Raw genomic sequence first — 22981 nt, forward strand, 5'->3', positions numbered from 1 at the left:
GGTCATGATGGAAAATAAATCTCTGGATCTTGTTGAGGCTTTTATGGGGAGTGACGGAAACAGGAATATCACCCAGCTGGTCACAAGCGAGTAACACCTGGGATTGGGCTGGAGATGCTGTCTGAATCAAGACTGCACCGCTTCTCATCTCGGACAGCCCTGTCACTTCCCTACACTTATCCTCAAGATGTTCAACAAAAAACTGAGGCTTCATAGGTAGAAAGGAGTCCCCATCCATTTGCTACAGACTAAATAGCAATGCTCTCTTCTTTCTGTAGCCCTATGTTCCTGTCATGGTGTAGCGAGGGAGGGAAATGATTTAGGGTCATATCTGTCAACATTGTACTCGATCTTGCCCTTCTTAGAGACTGCTGGTGCCGCACGGTTACCAGCAAGAGATGACTTAGTCCGCTTCATTGCAGGTCATCCACCCTGATGCCACCCACTCCGATCAGGGACTCTCCCCACGGACGTCACCTAGCCACAGCGAAGGCCACCTGGCATGATGGCCGTTGCCGGGAGTCCTCATGCCCCACAAAGACAGGCATTTACTCCTTGGCATATGTGGGGAGTTTACAGCTCAGGCATCAGCAGTGTGATCCCTGTGTTGTCAGGAGGCTACCACCAAGTGGGTACATGACGGCCCCACCACAGACTAGCTACTGTGCTGGATACTGGGTGCAGAGAAATCCAATAGTCATGGGGGCAAAAGAGGACAGGAGGCAACAGAAGAAGATGACATACACCAGAAAGTGTCCTCACCCATATAGTTGAATTGCAGGTGGAGATGTAAAGCCATGACAAAGAGGTTCAGGAGATCGAATCTAAGGGCACTATGGATAACTCATGCACCACGTAAGGCGTCCTTCCCCATATGGTCTGCACTTCTGTAGAATTTGGAGTAGCAGGACAAACCGTAAAATGGGACCTGAACTTATAGGGCCGAAAAGTGAGAGACTCCTTTTACCAGGTGTACCGGTATGAAATGAGCGTTTTTTGTGAAAATGAAACACTAATTTTGAACTGAAAAGTAAAAATATTTTATTCAAAGTACTGACCATTGCTTTCTATACATTTTGACCACCTTTCTGGCAATTTGTGGACACCACACCAATAGAAATGTTCGTCTTTTGAAGTAAACCAATCAGACACCCAATTTTCGACTTCTTTGTAGGAATCGAAGTGTCCCTCAGCCAATGTGTGTCCCATTGATAAAAATAAATGGTAGTCAGAAGGAGCCAGGTCTGGTGAAAACGGCGGGTGGGGTAGCGGCTCCCAGCCAAGTGTTTTGATTGTATCCTGAACCAGTTTTGCTTTGTGTGCAGGTGCATTGTCGTGTAAAAAAATTACTTTGCCAATGCTTCTGGCCCATTCTGGTCTTTTTTCGATCAATGCATAATTCAAATTGATCATTTGTTGTCTGTAGCGATTAGTACTCACAGTTTCACCGGGTTTTAGAAGCTCATGATACACCACACCTTTCTGATCCCACCAAACACAGAGCATTGTCTTCTTGCCAAATCGATCTGGTTTTGCAGCCGATGTTGATGGTTGTCCCGGATTAACCCATGATTTTTCCCGTTTAGGATTCTTAAAATAAATCCATTTTTCATTGCCAGTAACAATTCGGTGCAAAACTGATTTTCTTTCATGTCTTTGAAGCAAAATTTGACAAATGGTTTGTTGGTTTTCCATCTGTCTTTCATTCAATTCATGTGGCACCCATTTTCCAACCTTTTGTATCTTTCCCATAGCTTTCAAACGGTCAGAAATTGTTTGTTGTGCAACAATTAGCATTGCTGCCATTTGCTTCTGACTCAAAGAATCATCTTCATCCAATATTGCTTGCAATTCGGCATCTTCGAACTTTTTTGGTGGTCTTCCACGTTCTTCATTTCTTACATCAAAATCATTATTTCTGAACTGCTGAAACCATCTTTTGCATGCTGCTTCTCATAGAGCATGATCACCATATGCCTCAACAAGCATTCAATGCGACTCTGCAGCACTTCTTTTCAAATGAAAACAAAAAATTAATGCTTTCCGCAAATCATCACTTTCTGGTACAAAATTCAACATTGTTAACACGATGAAAACATATGCTGATGTTTGTTCCATAACTTGATGTATACTAAATATCTTTGACAGATGTCATACCAACCAAACAAAACAAAAAAAAATATTGAGGTTCATTCGCAACAAATGTTCCCTATCGACACATTTGTATCTTGATGCTCATTTCATACCGGTACACCTTGTAGTCACCTCTTATGACAGGCAGGGATACCTCAGGCCTATTCTATTCCCCGGACCCACAGAGGGGGAGATGAACTTTAAGGCAATGTTATAGAAATGGAAGAGAAAGAGCAAGAAGATGAGATGGGAGGTACGATACTGCAAGAAGAATCTGACAGAGCACTGAAAGACCTCAGTCGAAACAAGGCTCGGGGTGTAGATAATATTCCATCAGAACTACTGCTTGCCCTGGGAGAGCCAGCAATGACAAAGCTGTTCTACCAGGTGTGCTAGATGTATGAGACATGCAAAGTACCCTCAGATTTCAAGAAGAATGTAATAATTTCACTACCAAAGAAAGCAGGTGCTGACATATGTGAATATCACTGAACTGTCAGTTTGAGAAGTCATGACAGCAAACTACTAACATGATTTACAGAAGAAGAAGAAGAAGAAGAAGAAGAAGAAGAAGAAGAATGGAAAAACTGGTAGAACCAGACATCGGGGAAGATCATTTTGGATTCTGGAGAAATTTAGGAATGCGCAGGGCCATATTGACCCTACAACGTATCTTAGAAGACAGGTTAAGGAAAGGCAAACCAACGTTTGCAGCATTCGTAGACTTAGAGAAAGCTTTTGACAATGTTGACTAGAATACTCTCTTTGAAATTCTGAAGGTAATAGGGGTAACATACAGGGAGCAAAAGTCTATTTACAACTTTTACAGAAATCAGAGTTGAGGAGTATGAAAGGGCAGTAGTGGTTGAGAAAGGAGGGTTGAAGTCTACTTCCAATGTTATTCAATGTGTACATTGAGCAAGCCGTAAAGGAAACCAAAGAAATATTTGGAGTAGGAATTAAATTTCAAGAAGAAGGAATAAAAAACTTTGAGGTTTGCCAATGACATTGTAATTATGTCAGAGACAGTGAAGGACTGGAAGAGCTGCTGAACAGAATACACATTGTCTTGAAAGGAGGATATAAGATAATCAACAACAAACACAAAATAAGGATAATGGAATGTAGTTGAATTAAATCAGATTACGATGAAGGAACTCGTAAAGAACACAAGACACCGAAAGAAGTAGATGAGTTTTGTTACTTTGGCAGCACAATAACTGACGATTAAAGTAAGTGACAATATTAAATGTTGACTGGCAACAGCAAGAAAAGTGTCTGAAAAAGAGAATTTTGTCAACATCAAATATTGATTTAAGTGTTAGGAAGTCTTTTCTGGAAGTATTTGTATGGAGTTTAGTCTTGTGAAACATGGATAATAAACAGTTTAGAAAAGAAGAGAGTAAAAGTTTTTGAAATGTGATGCTACAGAAGAATGACGACGATTATATGGGCAGACCACGTAACTAATGAAGTACGGAATGGAACTAAGGAGAAAAGATTTTTGTGGTAGAACCTGACTAGAAGAAGGGATTGGTCGATAGGACACATTCTGAGACATCAAGGGATCATCAATTTAATGTTGGAGGGAAGTATGGGAGGCAAAAACTGTACAGGGAGACCATAAGATGAATACAGTAAGCACATTCAGGAAAGTGTAAGTTGCCGTAGTTATCTGGAGATGATGAGGCATGCACAGGATAGAGCAACATGGAGAGCTGCATCAAAACAGTCTGAAGACCACCACCACGACAAAACATCATTACACATAACACTTTCACACTATGTTTTTTCCTTCTTTGTTCTTTTTCTTTTTTGGGAAAACTTACTTCCAGAGTTACAGAATGTGTAATTCTAAGACCTTTTCCTCTTTCTGAATTCAACACTGTGTTTATAGAGGGATACTGACTCATCTTTTCAGGCTAACAAATGGGAAGCTGCAGCACACAAAATAGAAAACAAACGTCATCACTATGGTTCTGACGCAGTTGATACTGCGTGTAGTTACATTCTGAAACAATGTGTGTTTAGTTTGTGCAGTGGCTGGAGTCAGAAATGAGGGAACGGTGTAGCACTAGCCTTTTACATTATTAAGTAACTTCTTTGCAAAACAGTAGTAAACACTATAGACAAACCAAATGAGGCAGCACTGTTTTAAACAGCTCAGCCTTGTATTTGGCATAGTGGAAGTTCCAATCTTCATACAGCTATCTTGACTTAGTTTTTCTGTAGTTTCCCTAAATCACTTCATGCAAACACAGAGTTTCAACAACTGGACTAAACCTTGTCTGTCCCATCCTTGTCAAACTACACCTAAATGAATGTAAATGCCTGTATATATGCATTAAAATAATTTTTTTTTGTTCTTAAATTGTAATACGAAGACCTGTGCAGTATCCTTGTAAAAGTGATCTATGGCTGAATACTACTACTTGTACTACTACAATCCAAATAGCATGGATTGTGAAGCAGCCACTGAAATTTAGCATTTTGTGTTCAGCAATGCGTTCTGCCACCAGGTAGTCAACTCTTCTCATGGCCGCAGTTTGGGGGTTGGACAGGATGGGTAGCTGGTTGGTGATCAAGCCCAAATAAAATGCTGTGCAAAAATTACAATGGAGTTGGAATACACTGCAACTGGTTTCACAGGCGACCTTGTCTCCAATACAATCTAAGATAAGCTTGTGATGGGACTAGAGTAGGACGTGCTGGGTGGCCTTGCACCTGGGTTTTCAACAGGAATATGACCCATGAGGCATGGGCTTGTAAATATGTGTGGCATAAGGGTGGCCTAGGACATTGTGTTCATGAGTGGGCAGATGAATCCTACTTTGGGAAGGATGTTTCTCGTTTCCAGACACAGTGATAAATAGTTGAAGCCCGAGAGGATGATGTGGTACAGTTGTTGCACTCTCAGATGATAGGGGTGCTCCACTGCAGCTGGCTACTGGCGATGTTTGGAGGATTAGAGCTCTGTGTGTGTGTGTGTGTGTGTGTGTGTGTGTGTGTGTGTGTGTGTGTGTGTGTGTGTGTGGGCGCGCGCATGACCGTGTGGGCGTACACGCACTGCGAAGGGGCCTTCGTAAGGGCTTGACAGGGACAGAGGTTTGAATGGAGCTAACAGAGGGGTTGAAGTCAATGTTCAATTAGACAGAATACTGGGTAAGTGTGAAGGAGATGGGAAAGGTGTTGAGGCTGTGGTGGAATGAGGATAGAGTGACTTGGTCCTGGATCCAGATTCTGATGATATCAATGAGCCTGAACCAGACAGGGGGTTTGGGATTTTGGGTGGGTACAAAGGTATCCTCCAGATGGTCTGTAAAGAGAATGGCATAGGAGGGCTCTAGTTAACATACACAGACAGACAACACACAGTAAATATACAGCAAACGCACTGTAAATATACACAGAACATACAACCGATAGCATATTTCAACATCGCTGAAGGATTATCACAAAGAGCCTACATGCATTCTATGTATCTTTTTTAAGTAATGAAATGAACTCAAGAAGATACCATGATTGTGCACTGTCATAATGTTTGTTAACCTCATAAATAATCATGTATCAACGACAAAAAAGCAGAGGTGCATGCTCACTGGATATACAACATACAGCCAACAGAAAATTGAAAAAATTTCATTTATAGACTGATCAGATTTATCAGGGAACTAAGAATCCACTTATCCTCTAATAAGGAAGGAAAAAAACAAACCAAATTTACAGTTTAATATCACATTAATGATGTCATTAGACATGGAGCACAAGTTCAAAATGGGGAAGTAAATTGGCCATGTTCTTCTGAAAGGAAGAATTCCAGCATTTGTCTAAAGTAATTTGGGGAAATAATGAAAAATGTTAATTTGGAGAAGGGTTTGAAACCGCCAGCCTCTGAAAGGTAATAACCTTTGTTTTAACGAATGTGCCACCTCACTGTTTTGAGAAAGGAATATCGCTACAATTTCTTAAGTCAACTTGAGTCTATTTGGAAATGAGTCTCGAGAAATGTGCGAGAGAAAATAGTGATAGAATGCTTGCTTCCACTCAGTCATTGCTACAGTTAAACACCACATGGAAGATGGAGTATATTACATTAGTCATACACTAGAAGAAATTCAACAACTTCTACTGGTAATGACATAGGACACTGAACCACCAAATACTATTTTCAGATATCTATGAAAGTGTCAACACTATAGCATTAGAGTGGCACAGCATACACAGAATAGTATCAGAGTGAAAAAGTCTGATTTCATTACTGGAAGAAGACAGCCCTGGAACAATGTGTCATACAAATGAGTTTTTCATAACGCATGTGAAAACATGAGATATAGGAAAGGCAAGAGCTTTAGAAGTAGCAACTTTGATCAAAATCACAATATACATTCTTTATTAAGTAGTGCTCCTCAGAACAGGACAATAAGAAAATAGATTACCTGTTTCTTGTACTTTCTCTTGCCTCGGACTTATAAACACTGTTACCTCATTCCATTCCATTCCATTCCATTCCATTCTGTCTTCTTACCCTTTCTTTCCTCCTACCAACAATTTATCAAAACATGACAGAACAGTGACAGAATAGTGACTGGGAATACACTGCGTGTGGTGGCTGGTTTGTTGATTTTATTTGTGGAGTCTGAAGGCTCCTAATTTCTGCCACTGTGGTCTATGGTGAGAACACCAGTTGAAACATACAGGAAAGATTGAGGGGGGGGGGGGGGCTTTCCATACATTCTCCTCAAGATGGCAATTTCACTTCCAAATAGTCTAGCACATTGTATTTGGTTTCTGTTTCAGGTTGTAACACGGCAAGCTGAGATATTTTTACTTCCCCTCATGTTTTGCCATCTGCCTCCTTAAAATTCGTTTTTTCACTTTTAACTAATTATGATTAACATACATTATTATAATCTGCATTTTCATAAAAGAGGAAGGTTGGCCCTAAGTTTTAAGGAATATAGCACTAGATCTAATGTCTAGTTTTATGTATGTAATTGAGTTTATAATTTATTCTGACTATTAATTTATTCTGACTATTCCTGGTTCGCATCTTTCATTATATGGTGAAATCAGCAACTGTTTTGTAACTTAAATCCTATTGTTGACGTATAAACATATATAAATTCTGTAATAATTGTAAACATTTGGAAGACGAAATGCTAGTATTCTTAAAATATCTATATGGCTCTAGTCAGAAACATGTTAGCAAAACTAGCCCTTAATTAATTCCAAAGTAATTAACAGTTTTGTCAAAAGTATTGTTTGTGTAATGATATCTGTTAATTTCATCATTTAAACAAATAATTCAGCTTAACCCTTGTAATTGAAGAAACTGTTAAAAAGAACCAATTTTTTTATGTATTGAGTTAATTTAAAGAGTTAAGTTTTAACTGTAATTTCTGTAAATTAAACTTCAAACAATGTGTAGTTTCAGCACCTATTATTGTGATGATATCTAAGGACCCAATTTTTGGTCATGAGACAGTCAGTCCACGGTCGAGTTGCAGACGAGAAACCTATGTTGGTTAGAACAACAACAATGCTTCAACAACTGTGGAATCAGTGTTAAACAATTAGGCCGTGTGTAAAAACAATGACGGTGTCTGCTTCATAAGTACCCTTCTATTCTCCAAGAACGGTGAACTTTGTGGTTAAGTTTTTTATTGCTCATAAATTTACAACAGGAAATTATTGTAGCAGTATGTGGATGTTTGCCTGTCAACTATTAATGAGGCTTATGGAAAGTTGAACAATAGTGCACTGGCCATACTAAATGTGTGTAGGGGGGGGAGGGGGGGGGGGAGTTCTGAAAAGTAAAAGTAAACATCTGTGAAAGGCAACTGTGCACTGTGCTACTTTATTTATCATAGTCAGTGTCCAAATTACAAATCCCGTTTTTCAGCCAGTGTAGCAACGCAGTACATCAACACCGAGGACAACAAATGATGAAACAAAGAATGCAAACCACTACAAGATCCACCACACCCAGAACCCTCTAAAGAAATTTCAGTCTTCCATCCATCTTACCTACTACTAATTTTGAGAGTTCATACTATTTTATTTCTTTTGTAATATTACTGTTGAAAAATTTAAATGGTGTGACAGTCTATGAGTTTACCACTTTGGTACTGTTATTGGAAATAATCAAAGACTTCTTATTTCTGGACATACCTTGCTTTTGTTTATAGTGTGTCCCTGTAGGAATGGTCAATATTCAGGGATATGACAGGAATGATCATTAGAAACTAGAACATCCACTAAACATGGGCTTTAAAAATGCATATCTTAGAATGCCCTATATTTAAAAAATGCAAACACTTTCTAAGCAAATATCAGAGTTTCTGCCCACAAAAGAATTGTTTATACATACTTAGAACAGAATAGATCCTCTTACACTACTCTGGCCCACCGAAAGTTACACTCATTTCTATTTATCGTTTATTGTCTTATCTACCCTACCTATTAGCAGTTAAAAGTTATTAAACAAATCACAAGAACGAGTGTGTGCTGAAAAGTAATGCATCCGAATTTTAATATGAAAACTTTTAAAAATTTTTAAACATTATTAACATCCTACATATTTATGTCTACATATCTGCAGTCTTCTACCACTAGAGGGCTCCAAATTTTAGCATGCAATATGTGGACATGTTAGGTAACACTGTCTGTGTGTGAGAAATAGCATGCTGTAATTGAGTTTGGAATTTGAGGATTTCATCCACACATGGAGCACCCTCTCCTTCAGCATGAAAATGTCAGACACCACATGAGCACTGCAACACCCCAAGAATCTGATGCCTTGGGTTCACTGCCAACAACCAGCCAGCAAGCTGTCCTGAGTTGGCCCTACCCGATTTTCATCTGTTTCCAGAACTTAAAGAATACCTTTCAGAACTTCACTTTGATAGTGATCAAGCGATGCAAGTGGAGGTGAGATTGTGGCTCCGTCAACAAAGTCAGACATTCCACAGTGACAATATCAACACAAACTGGTCTCTCGTTGGGAGAAATGTGTTCGTTGCCAGGGTGGCTATGTTGAGAAATAAATATGTAGATGTGAAGAATAAAGATGTGCTACCGTTCATGATATTACTGCACGTGGCCTCTCGTGGTTGTTACTGGAAACATATGGTGACACTGCAATAGACAAAGTGGTGACTAAGGAAAACACATCACACTATGAAAGACTTTAAGGCAGTTGTGCATATATTACCAAGTGGTTTAGTTTGTCCTCATGAAATATCATGATAAAAACTCACAGTAAGCTGACCGACATGCCTTCGCTCCCAGATGCAATAGTTGATTAACAAAATGTTAACAAAGTTTGTTTTATTTAAAAAGTTGTAAGAGTTTTCACGTTAAAAAATCGGAAATTTATTTTTCAGCATGCCCTCTTATGTTAAGATACTCAATATGAGGGTATCTTTATCTTCAGTCAGCATTTTGGTAAAATACTGAAGGCTTTTTGGAGAGCTAGCATCCTCATCCTCATTGTCGGAACTTGAAGCTTACAATATACTCTTTCTTTTACTCTTTCTATAAACTGAAGTGATCCACTTTATTTGCCAATCACAGCAGATGACACGAAAAACAAGACATTTTTGATAAATATGTGCCAGGAAGCAGCCTGCTTTCACAGTGCATTTAGCATCAAATCTAAAAGAAATTCCGTCATCACCTAATGCCTTTCTACACCAGTTTTAATCATTCTCAGTACCAAGATTGATTGTTTCAGTGTCATTTATTTACTACAAGTGTGCCATGGGCAAACAATAGTACAATAATAGGATCCTCATGCATTAACACATTTAAAATGTTTTCTGCCTCTTGTATTCACCTCCAATATGTCACAGATCAATAAGAGATTGAATCAAACCTATCTAGCACTTTCTGATAAATCTTTTGCCAAAATCTGGCTATGCTAATTGTTGCATGCTTCTTGCACAGTCCTAATCATATATTTATAAACATTATTTTCTATTAGTTTACTTATTTGAAACAATCATCTTACAATATTGATTTTTCCAACATGCTACAAAAGTTGAAAACAAATTGATAGCAGTGAGACTTTTGGGGAAAATTTAAGTGTATATCGACAGAATAGGCAAATGAGTACTGAGGGTGGTTATCTGTCACATTACACATGAAACTCGAATACACCAAGATAGAGATTGCAACTGCTTGAAAGACTGATTGTGCACGACTCAGTATCAGGGGTGGGCATAAAATGGTACATGGATCCTTCTATTGCCCACCAGACTCATCTCCTGATGTAACTGAAAACTTCAGATCAAAACCTCTTACACAAGTTCCCCCATCACACTATAATCATCGATAATCAATTGGGAAAATTACAGTTTCGTTAGTTGTGGGCACGACATCCCGTGCAACATTACTAAATGCCTTCTCTAAAAACTGCTAGGAACAGATAATTTAGAGCCGCCACTCATGGTGGAAATATATTGGATCTAATGGCAACAAGAAGGCATAATGTCTTTGAGGATGTCCACACCGAAAATAGTATCAGTGACCATGATACAGATGTGGCAACGGTTATTAGCAAAGTACAAAGGGCAACTAAAACAAGCCAAAAGATTTTATCTTATATATGTTCAGCAAACTAGATGAAAATTCAGTAGTGTCATATCTCAATGAGGAGCTAGAAACTTTCAGCACAGGGCAGGAGCATGTAGAGGAACTATGGCTCAAGTTAAAAGAATAATTGACCATGCAATCTGTAGAGATGTGCACAGCAGAACAGTTCATAATGGCAGGGACCGTCCATGGCATACAGCCACTGTAAAGAAACTTCTAAAGAAACAGGGACTGCTGCATAATAGGTGTAAAACAAAACACAGGACTATAAAGAGAGGGTTGCTGAATGGAATGCATTTGGCTGTCAAGAGAGCAATGCACGAAGCCTTCAATGACTACCATAGCAGAATATTTTCAAATGATCTTTCACAAAAGCCAAAGAAATTCTGATCTTGTGTAAAGGCTGTTAGTGGCACCGAAGTTAGTGTCCAATCACGTATGAGATGGGAATTGAAACTGTGGGTAGCAAAACAAAAGCTGAAATGCTTAACTCAAATCTTCCTTTACAAAGTAAACCCCAGGAGGATTGCCCTGATTTAATCCTTGTACCACTGAAGAGACGAGCGAAGTAAAGGCGAAGAGACGAGCGAAGTAAAGGCGAAGAGACGAGCGAAGTAAAGGCGAAGAGACGAGCGAAGTAAAGGCGAAGAGACGAGCGAAGTAAAGGCGAAGAGACGAGCGAAGTAAAGGCAAAGAGACGAGCGAAGTAAAGGCAAAGAGACGAGCGAAGTAAAGGCAAAGAGACGAGCGAAGTAAAGGCAAAGAGACGAGCGAAGTAAAGGCAAAGAGACGAGCGAAGTAAAGGCAAAGAGACGAGCGAAGTAAAGGCAAAGAGACGAGCGAAGTAAAGGCAAAGAGACGAGCGAAGTAAAGGCAAAGAGACGAGCGAAGTAAAGGCAAAGAGACGAGCGAAGTAAAGGCAAAGAGACGAGCGAAGTAAAGGCAAAGAGACGAGCGAAGTAAAGGCGAAGAGACGAGCGAAGTAAAGGCGAAGAGACGAGCGAAGTAAAGGCGAAGAGACGAGCGAAGTAAAGGCGAAGAGACGAGCGAAGTAAAGGCGAAGAGACGAGCGAAGTAAAGGCGAAGAGACGAGCGAAGTAAAGGCGAAGAGACGAGCGAAGTAAAGGCGAAGAGACGAGCGAAGTAAAGGCGAAGAGACGAGCGAAGTAAAGGCGAAGAGACGAGCGAAGTAAAGGCGAAGAGACGAGCGAAGTAAAGGCGAAGAGACGAGCGAAGTAAAGGCGAAGAGACGAGCGAAGTAAAGGCGAAGAGACGAGCGAAGTAAAGGCGAAGAGACGAGCGAAGTAAAGGCGAAGAGACGAGCGAAGTAAAGGCGAAGAGACGAGCGAAGTAAAGGCGAAGAGACGAGCGAAGTAAAGGCGAAGAGACGAGCGAAGTAAAGGCGAAGAGACGAGCGAAGTAAAGGCGAAGAGACGAGCGAAGTAAAGGCGAAGAGACGAGCGAAGTAAAGGCGAAGAGACGAGCGAAGTAAAGGCGAAGAGACGAGCGAAGTAAAGGCGAAGAGACGAGCGAAGTAAAGGCGAAGAGACGAGCGAAGTAAAGGCGAAGAGACGAGCGAAGTAAAGGCGAAGAGACGAGCGAAGTAAAGGCGAAGAGACGAGCGAAGTAAAGGCGAAGAGACGAGCGAAGTAAAGGCGAAGAGACGAGCGAAGTAAAGGCGAAGAGACGAGCGAAGTAAAGGCGAAGAGACGAGCGAAGTAAAGGCGAAGAGACGAGCGAAGTAAAGGCGAAGAGACGAGCGAAGTAAAGGCGAAGAGACGAGCGAAGTAAAGGCGAAGAGACGAGCGAAGTAAAGGCGAAGAGACGAGCGAAGTAAAGGCGAAGAGACGAGCGAAGTAAAGGCGAAGAGACGAGCGAAGTAAAGGCGAAGAGACGAGCGAAGTAAAGGCGAAGAGACGAGCGAAGTAAAGGCGAAGAGACGAGCGAAGTAAAGGCGAAGAGACGAGCGAAGTAAAGGCGAAGAGACGAGCGAAGTAAAGGCGAAGAGACGAGCGAAGTAAAGGCGAAGAGACGAGCGAAGTAAAGGCGAAGAGACGAGCGAAGTAAAGGCGAAGAGACGAGCGAAGTAAAGGCGAAGAGACGAGCGAAGTAAAGGCGAAGAGACGAGCGAAGTAAAGGCGAAGAGACGAGCGAAGTAAAGGCGAAGAGACGAGCGAAGTAAAGGCGAAGAGACGAGCGAAGTAAAGGCGAAGAGACGAGCGAAGTAAAGGCGAAGAGACGAGCGAAGTAAAGGCGAAGAGACGAGCGAAGTAAAGGCGAAGAGACGAGCGAAGTAAAGGCGAAGAGACGAGCGAAGTAAAGGCGAAGAGACGAGCGAAGTAAAGGCGAAGAGACGAGCGAAGTAAAGGCGAAGAGACGAGCGAAGTAAAGGCGAAGAGACGAGCGAAGTAAAGGCGAAGAGACGAGCGAAGTAAAGGCGAAGAGACGAGCGAAGTAAAGGCGAAGAGACGAGCGAAGTAAAGGCGAAGAGACGAGCGAAGTAAAGGCGAAGAGACGAGCGAAGTAAAGGCGAAGAGACGAGCGAAGTAAAGGCGAAGAGACGAGCGAAGTAAAGGCGAAGAGACGAGCGAAGTAAAGGCGAAGAGACGAGCGAAGTAAAGGCGAAGAGACGAGCGAAGTAAAGGCGAAGAGACGAGCGAAGTAAAGGCGAAGAGACGAGCGAAGTAAAGGCGAAGAGACGAGCGAAGTAAAGGCGAAGAGACGAGCGAAGTAAAGGCGAAGAGACGAGCGAAGTAAAGGCGAAGAGACGAGCGAAGTAAAGGCGAAGAGACGAGCGAAGTAAAGGCGAAGAGACGAGCGAAGTAAAGGCGAAGAGACGAGCGAAGTAAAGGCGAAGAGACGAGCGAAGTAAAGGCGAAGAGACGAGCGAAGTAAAGGCGAAGAGACGAGCGAAGTAAAGGCGAAGAGACGAGCGAAGTAAAGGCGAAGAGATGAGCGAAGTAAAGGCGAATCTCTGACAGAATGACCTCAATGCCAACCAGCATAGAGTCCAGGAACATCGATGAAGCGAAACTGAACTCCCACTTTTCTCACACAACACACTTAAAGCTTTGGATCAAGGCAATAAGGTCGATGCAGTATTTCTTGATTTCCGAAAAGTATTTGACCCAGTACCACACCTACGCTTATTGTCAAAAGTACAATCATATGGAGTATCAAGTAAACGTTGTGACTGGCCTGAGAATTTTTTGGTGGGAAGGATGCAGCATGTTATCTTGGATGGAGAGTCATTGTCAGATGTAGAAGTAACTTCGGGTTTGCCCCAGGGAAGGTGTCTTGGGACCCTTGCTATACATGTTGCATAGTAACAACTTTACAGACAATATTGATAATAACCTCAGACTTTTTGTAGAGGATGCAGTTATCTATAATGCAGCACTATCTGAAAGAAGCTGCATAAATATTCAGTCAGATCTTGATAAGATTTGAAAGTGGTTCGAAGACTGACAACTTGTTTTAAATGTTCAGAAATGTAAAATTGTGCACTTCACAAAACGAAGAAACGTAGTATCCTATGACTATAATATCAATGACTCACAGTTGGAATTGGTCAACTAGTACAGATACTTAGGTGTAACAGATTGTAGGCATATGAAACTGAATGATCGCAAAGGCTCAGTTGTGGGTAAAGCAGGGGGTAGAATTCAGTTTATTGGTAGACTGCTGGGGGAAATGCAATCAGCCTACAAAGGAAATTGCATACAAATCACTCATGCGACCAGTTCTAGAATATTGCTCAAATGTGTGGGACCCATATCAAATAGAACTACCACGGGATATAAAATGCATAAAGAAGGGCACCACAATTCGTCACAGGTTTGTTTGATCCATGGGAGAGAATCAGAGCGATGCTGAAGAAAGTAAACTCTCACACTCTTGAAGATAAATGTAAACTATCACAAAAAAGTCTACTAAAAGTTTCAAGAACTGGCTTTAAGGGATGACTCTAGGAATATACTACAAACCCTCATGTATCACTCATGTAGGGATCATGAGGATAAAATTAGATTAATTACTGCACACACATAGGCATTTAAGTAATCATTCTTCCCGCTCTCTATACATGAGTGGAATGTGAAGAAACCCTACTAATTGGTAGAGCAGCACATACCCTCTTGCCATGCACTTCATAGTGGTCTGCAGTGTATACATGTAGATGTTATCATTATACCAAGGCATGTATTTGCCCTCTTATTATTTTACTTGGTATGCATTTATTTGGAGCATGATTGGCTGTGTTTGAACTTCTAACCACAACACTTTTATTGCACATAGGAAGTTAGCAACTACCCCCCCCCCACACACACACACACACACACACACACACACACTCTCTCTCTCTCTCTCTCTCTCTCTCTCTCTCTCTCTCTCTCTCTATAACTTTCCAGATTACCTTTACACATTTTCTGATCATTGCCATAGTAATAGCACCATGGTCACATCCATATGTATTTGGTGACAAAATGTGGGTATGCTATAGCCCGATCCACGAATGATGGCAATTCTTGCATATCAAGCTACGGACAGGGATTGCGTTGTTGCCAATTCCAAGCAACAGCTGCAGTATGTGCATGCATGTGCTTTGCACTTGAAGAAAACGTATAAGCCTGCAAATTATGTCTCTTGTTTCCTTGAGCAGAATTTGTCGCTTGTTACCACTATCGATGACAACTCTCAACAAATGTAATAGAAATTATGTAAACAACTAGCTACGATCACATTTAATGCTCACACTAGCTACGGCATTCACAACAGCGCACTCAGAACACTAATGAATGCCCATTGGCTGTCAGAGAACACGTGACATAGGGACGCAGAACACGCTTAAGCTCAACTACCATCATTTGTGACTCCAACTATAGCAGTTGCAGGCATAAAATATTTCTTTCCCAAGTGGGCTGTAATGCTAGTTGTTCAAAGCTACTGCCTGGTAATGCATTTAGTATTACTTCACAAGACTGCCTGTTCTCAGCATAATATTGTATGTGCAGTTTTTTCAGTTAGTACTAGGTAAATAACAGTAACCCAGTATCACCATATTGTTTCAATATTTTCTTGTTATCATATTCAAGCTACATTTGAATGACTTTATGATCAATATGACAGACGTTTACTTGACTTTCACTGTCATACTACTTTGGTGTTTTGCTAGATCTACTATTTCTATCTGTAACTTTAAACACTACATGTCTTGGAGGAGGAGGAGGAGGAGGGGGGCATGTCAGTGTTTCCTATATACATTATCTGATCAAAAGTATCCAGACACCTCTTAGTGGAAATTAATATAGGTGTGTCCATTCTTCGATTTTATGACACACTTGACAGTGTTTGGGACATTTCCAATGACCGGGGGAGTGCCAGCAATTCTTCCTTAAGAGCGAAATCCAGAGTGGGGGTAGTGAAGTTGGAAGCTGGGGCCTAGAACAAAGTTGACATTCTTACTCAGCCTGAAATTGTACCATTCGGTTCAGATTAGGATTCTGGGCAGGCCAGTCTATTTCAGCAATATATTTGTCCACAAACCTCGGTTTCAAAGATGCTGCTTTATGACAGGGTGCAGTGGCTTGCTAATACAGTCTTCAAATTGTTCCTCAACTGTGCACAGTACATAATGGTGCAGAATGTCTTCATATCCTCCTGCATTTTAGCATTTTCTAAGAAGGGGACACACCATACATAATATTTCCCAGGAATTTGACGAATGCAAATCCTTCCACCAGATTGCCACAGGGTATAGCATGATTAATCCTCGTTTCCAGTCATCCACTGTCTGGTGGCATTGCTTTTTACACCAACTTAAAGGTCACTTAGCACTTACTACAGGACTTTGTGACAAGAAGCTGCTCGAACACTGTAGTCCATCCTTTCTAACTCCCTACGCAAGCCATTGTGCTAGTAGGACTGCTGGTAGCACTTTGGAACTCCTGAGTGGTTCCTTCTGCTGATTTCATGTAATTGTTTACAGCCACCCTCCATAATGCTCAATGGTCCTCATCCGTCAGTACATGAGGTCTGCCTGGTCTCAGTTTAGCTGTGGTTGTTCCTTCATGTTTCCATTTCACTATCACAGCAATGGCAGAACTTGGACAGCTTCAGAAAAGTTTAAATGTCCCTTAAGGATTTTTAAGTTCACTGATGTCCAATAACTAGTTCACATTTGAAGTCACTGTATGCTCCTGACCAAGCCAGTCTGCTGTTACTGCTTCTATACGGACAATAGAATACTGCCCACCTCCTTTTATACTGGTGGACCTGCCTCTCGTGACTACTTCTGCACTATAAAGAGTGTCTGGATACTTTTGATCAGATAGTGTATGTTCCATATATTGTGGAAAATTTTACTTTCTACTTCAGCTTTCAGTCACATTTGGATTGCATGTGCACTCTGACACCCAAGTGGCCATTTTCAGCATATAGCGCACACCTGAGCCATCCAAAGTGACTCTGCAAGTCTCCTACAACTAGAAGCTCCTGCTCTCCTGCTACAGCTACCTGGACCTCAACAGAGGAGAGGCAATGCCAGAGCAAGAGCAACAAGGTCTGCTACGCCTGGCCTCACTATCAGCAGAAGGCAACACATACAGCATAGTGACTTACTTCCAGCAACAGAAGCTCCTCATCCTTAAGATTGGCAGCACTGGAGCAGCGTGCAGCCAAGGCAACACCAACTCCAGGCAGAAGGCTGGGCAGCAGCCCCATGGACACGACAAACTGGAGGCAGGTGCGAATGGTCTTCTGTTGTGCAACACTCAGCAAGTCTTTCGGTCCCTTATTCCTGCCTTCTGCTGGCATTGCACTTAGCAGCTTCAGTGTCACCTTCATTGATAGCAGGATGTGAAGAGTTACACATACAAACTTCCACCTATGGAAAAGTACACGGGTTAGTGTTAGTAAAATCACAAGAATGAAAGGAGTATCTAATACAGATATTTGTTAATGAAATGTTTTGTGAAATAAACAGTCACATATTGCAAAAGTCTACAATTTTAGGTCAATTTAACACAAGAAAATAAAACCTCAATTACCAAAAATAAGTCGTAATTTCCAAGACACTGCTAGTACGGTGAATAACATGGATAACTTTTTGCCTCTTTATTAAAATAATCTAATAGTAATAACAACTAAATTGAAAGAAATTAAAATCTCTTCTACAGTTAAAATGAAAAAAAAGCAAAAAAGAGGCCACAAAATATACCAGAAGGCAGTATTTTCATCACACATTGTTGGCTTCCATGGCTCATATTTATTTTTTTGGTGGCACATGGGCTGTGAGCACATCTCAGTCCACATACTAAAAATAATACCTTGTGCAATATTTACTTAGGTTCCCCCCCCCCCTCCCCCCCCAATGACTGTATAACTGCAGTATCGGGGGATATTCTAAAACTTGTTTGCATAGTTTATTTATCAATTATACTGCATGTTTCACATGGAGCCACCAACTGGTGACTTTTGCATCCTTCACAGCACTTTTTTTTACAAGTTTTGTTCAAACAGAGAGTAGATACATTTTACATATGGGTAAGTGATTACTTATCTATGCTAAAAAGGCTACAAAATTGGTGATAGCAGCACTCTCTCTTTCTTGTATTGCGCGCACATTGGAACACTTTTCTTGCTTTGTTCTGATGTGTCACACAGAATTTCATTAACAAAAAATACAATGAGTAGACTGAAGTATTAATGATGTACAAATATTTCCCTGCAGAAGTCTTTATACCCTAGTCCATGGATAATCCTGACTGCTCTTTTCTCCAAGGGTAATATTCTGTTTGTATGTATGTGAGCAGCATAGCCCCATATATCTATCACATAAGTAATCTGTGCAGAAACTGTCCCATAAGAGAGTGTTTTTTACATCTGGAGATTACTTTTGATAACTGGCTAATTAAGTGTACTGAACTAATATTTTATTTCATATAAAACTGATATGGTGTCCTAGAGAGGCAGGTCACTATTTTGTGTTGTGACTGCTACCCACACTATGTAAACATTTCCTTTTAGTATTTAGTGTTCACTTAACTCTACAAAGATGGACATGGAACTATTAAATTACATTTCATTTAAATTTTTCCAAAATTCTAAATATTTAGACAAACACAGTTTGTGCAGAAAATAGAAATAGAAACATGCGACAACATGAAAGAACATTTGCAAGGTATAAATAAAGCTTTGCAAAGAAGTGATTAGTTGTATCAGTAAGGAGTTAGCATGTTAATACAAACAACAAAACAAGTAATTCTGGTACTAATAACTGCCTACCATTCAGTATAAACTAGTAGGTAATATAATATGAGTGAAAACAAACAAAGAAATTAAACAACCTCAGCAGGAGAAAGACACTTAAGTATTGGAAATGGGAACACCCTGATATTTCCTTAAAGTGATATTGAAAACCATGGGAAAATTAAATCACAATTTGAACTCCTATAGCACTGTAAGGGCAAGAATGGGAAGGCAGGTATCTGAAGAAAGGGTTTATACTTATAATGGGGAGAGATGTTGGGGGTAGGGGGTGGGCGAGTCACGTAAAATGGGGCACTAATGCATATAACAGCAGAGGGACCAAGCAAGCACACTGGGCACGCATTCAGGACGACGACAGTTCGATCCCGCATCCCGCCATCCTGATTTAGGTTTTCCACAATTTCCCCAAATTGCTCCAGGCAAATGCTGGGATGGTTCCTTTGAAAGGACACGGCCAACTTCCTTCCCTAATCCGATGAGACCGTGGATCTCGCTGTCTGGTCTCCTTCCCCAAACAACCCAACAGCAGAAGACTGGCAGAGGAGTGATGGATAAGGATATTTACATGATGCCACCAATAATACTCTGAAGTGTTAGGGATTCACACTTAATACTATTGGCACCCAAATCAAGCCAAAATTACACTACATTGAACATGATTATTTCCACGTGTGGGGGAGAGGGGGGAGGTGATGTGGTGGTGAGTGTGCAAGATCCTCATCAGTCATCAAACTGTATACTGTGTTAATATAATAGAGGGAAACATTCCACGTGGGAAAAATATATCTAAAAACAAAGATGATGTGACTTACCAAACGAAAGTGCTGGCAGGTCGATAGACACACAACAAACACAAACAAACACACAAAATTCAAGCTTCCGCAACCAACGGTTGCTTCATCAGGAAAGAGGGAAGGAGAGGGAAAGACGAAAGGATGTGGGTTTTAAGGGAGAGGGTAAGGAGTCATTCCAATCCCGGGAGTGGAAAGACTTACCTTAGGGGGAAAAAGGACAGGTATACACTCGCGCGCGTGCGCGCACACACACACACACACACACACACACACACACACACACACACACACACACACACAAGCAGACACTTGTAAAGGCAAAGAGTTTGGGCAGAGATCTAATGTAATGTATTGACAAATAAGGCAAGCCCCCCGAGATTTTTCAGATCTTTGCCAGATATTACACTATCAATTCTACATAATGCTGTTAGCACTGCTACTTTTTTGACATTGGCTCCACTGATTTTGGAAAAAAATATCTTCTGATAGTACGCTACAGCCTTGTCTCAAAATAACACATTACCATACATAAATGTTGTGGTAAGTACTTTAGGATTGAAGGAGACCACTCATCAAAAAGAAGAAGCATTGAGTTGTCAATAGGTACACACGAAAGAAGGAAAACTAGCTAACTTTGAACTTTACTCCAGCTCATCAAAGGATAACTCAAAAAACTAGAAAGTTTTCCTACCGACAACTCAACACTTTTACTTTTTTGGTGAGTGATCTTTAATTCTTAAGTATTTACAATAACATATATGTACTTTTAAATACAAATCAGTATGAAAGATAAGAGTTCTAATTACCAAAAAGCATCCTCCCATTGGCTATCCAAAATTGGTGCCTCACCAACATAAATACATTACAGGGAACAAGGTCTGGCCAACATTCCCCCTATTGTATAGAATTCTTGAATGTCTTGCTGGGTCAAGCCGTAACTCCTCCACAATATTTCAGCAAACAGACCTGTTGCCTTCTTCAGATGATCCCTGATGAATGGCAATGTGTCTGTCTGCTGAAATACCGTGGAGGAATTATGACATGACCTGGTCGTACATCCGAGAATTCTATAAAATAAGTCGAATAAACATCAGGTCGCATTGCCCCTATTCTTAACTTTAACCTCAAAATGGAATGAAGGTTTTTGATCAATTGACACGATATTCAATTTTAATTTGTTAACAATCTGGGCACTAGCAAATCTGTACAACAGGTTTTGTCTCTTAGGTGATGTACAATATCTATTTTTGGGACTAGTAAGTCAATCCTGTCACAGAGAATTGCCCAAGCTGGGTTTTGTGATGTTGAAGAGTTAAGATGTTTTCTATAACACAGTCAAATAAAACTCACTTGTTGCCTTGGTTCTATATCAATTGTTATTACTGTATAATGGGACAGATTTTGTTTTCAAAATTCATGGGCAGAAGATCAAGGCTGTAGGACAGGCCATAAAAGCCAAAATATATAACACATACTTACAAATGGACAGATACACTAATGTTCCTTCCAAATATCCATCCAAGTGAAATGCTCCTTAATTTATGACAATAGCAAATACTACACTTACATTAACACAATTCACGGTTTGAAATATCACTCATATACAACATATGAATAGGATTGGACTAAGTACAAAACCTTGTGAGATGCAACTTTTGGCTTTCCAAATTCAGATTTGTTTTGTATCTTTTGTGTTGCCTGCTAGGGTGACCCTCTAGCTCATGTTATGAAGCTATGACTACAGTTGACCAAGTGCTGTACAAATGATACCACCTTTTTTTTGTTTTTCAAGTAAAATTTTATGACATTGGCAAGGTAGTAGAAAATGCCAGAAGGATACTTTTATTGGTTATCATACTTAACACATTCAACAGAGAAAAATTTATCATGTCAGTCGGTGTCATTTACAGAAGCCTAGTACAGATTGCTATCATGTTAACACCAGTATATGTCGGTAGTCAGTCAAGTCTATAGTCTAATCTCAATATGGTGGCAAAAATAGATTTGAAAGAAGACATAAAGTAACATCAAAAATTTTATTGAATGCTTTCGCCTACAATTATTTCAAGCAATTAGTTCAGGATCCCATTAAGTGTGAACGGTTATGACAGCATAATGTACGTCTAAGTGACAAACAGTCCTCAGCAAATAGAGAATGTCACGAAAGAAATAAGAAATAAACACCGCAAAATTGTTAAAGCAAGACTGAATACCATAACATCCAAATCCACTAAGAATAAACACAAAACATAAATATTTAAAGAGCAGATAAAAATTCTGCTTGATGCCTTCCTAAGAGACAGTATCCAGTCCTTTCCTATTAACTATAAAAGCATCGACCAAATGTGACTCAAATACAAAGAAATAATGATGACAGCAATTGAAAGTTTAATTATGAAATAAATGTTTTATTATGAAATAAATTAGAGACAGAACAGATCCCTCGTGGTACAGGACACTGTTGCAGAAGTAATGAAAGAAAGCACACCAGATTTAAAAAGAGCACAAAATCTTCAATATTGGTGACAGTTTGCAGGTGATAACATGAAGGCTTTCACACCCAGCATCTTCTTTAGTTAAAACTTCCGGGCTGAGAGGCTGTGATTGATCTGTAAAACTACTACTTCCTGACATTTCTGACTCACCTCAGATGATGCTGCCCGCAGTTTGCAACGAAATGTTAGGAAGAAGTAGTTATACAGATCGACCACGGCCTCTCAGCCCGGAAGTTTTAACTAAAGAGTTTACAGATGCTTGGCTTAGTGTCAATTTTTTAAGTCAAGGCACTTTTAACTGTTTCCAAAATGAAAGTCTTGAAATCTGACAGGAAATTCAAAAAGGTTCTGTCATTTGGAATTCAATCTCTTTGGTGCGGCAAAGCAACTTAAATCACTTAAAAGGAAGTCTTCCAGTCTACATGATATTCTAATTATGTTCCTTTCAGAGTATGTTGATGAAATATCTCAATTTTTAGCAATCGTATACAACAGTTTGCTCCACTAAAAGATCCATACCTAAAGATTGGGAAGTTGCACAAGTCACACAAATGTACAAGAAAGAGAAAAGAAGTAACCTGCTGAAATACAGACCCATATCACTGACATCAATTTGCAATAGTATTTTGGAACATGTACTGTGTTCATCTCTTAGGAAACACTTGAAGAAAATGATTTACTGACAGACAATCAACA

General features: G+C 40.3%; 1 protein-coding gene across 2 annotated transcripts in view; it reads right to left on the bottom strand.

Moving 5' to 3' along the window:
* Window positions 1–22981, bottom strand: part of LOC126162793 (transport and Golgi organization protein 6 homolog) — a 110707-nt gene that overhangs the window by 78974 nt on the left and 8752 nt on the right. For both annotated transcript variants that reach the window (XM_049919513.1, XM_049919512.1), the window contains exon 3: window positions 17347–17611. In XM_049919513.1, the coding sequence (XP_049775470.1) occupies window positions 17347–17611 (265 nt within the window). The remainder of the gene's footprint in view (window positions 1–17346; window positions 17612–22981) is intronic.

The sequence above is a fragment of the Schistocerca cancellata genome, chromosome 2 (genome assembly GCF_023864275.1).
Source record: "Schistocerca cancellata isolate TAMUIC-IGC-003103 chromosome 2, iqSchCanc2.1, whole genome shotgun sequence".
NCBI lineage: Eukaryota > Metazoa > Arthropoda > Insecta > Orthoptera > Acrididae > Schistocerca > Schistocerca cancellata.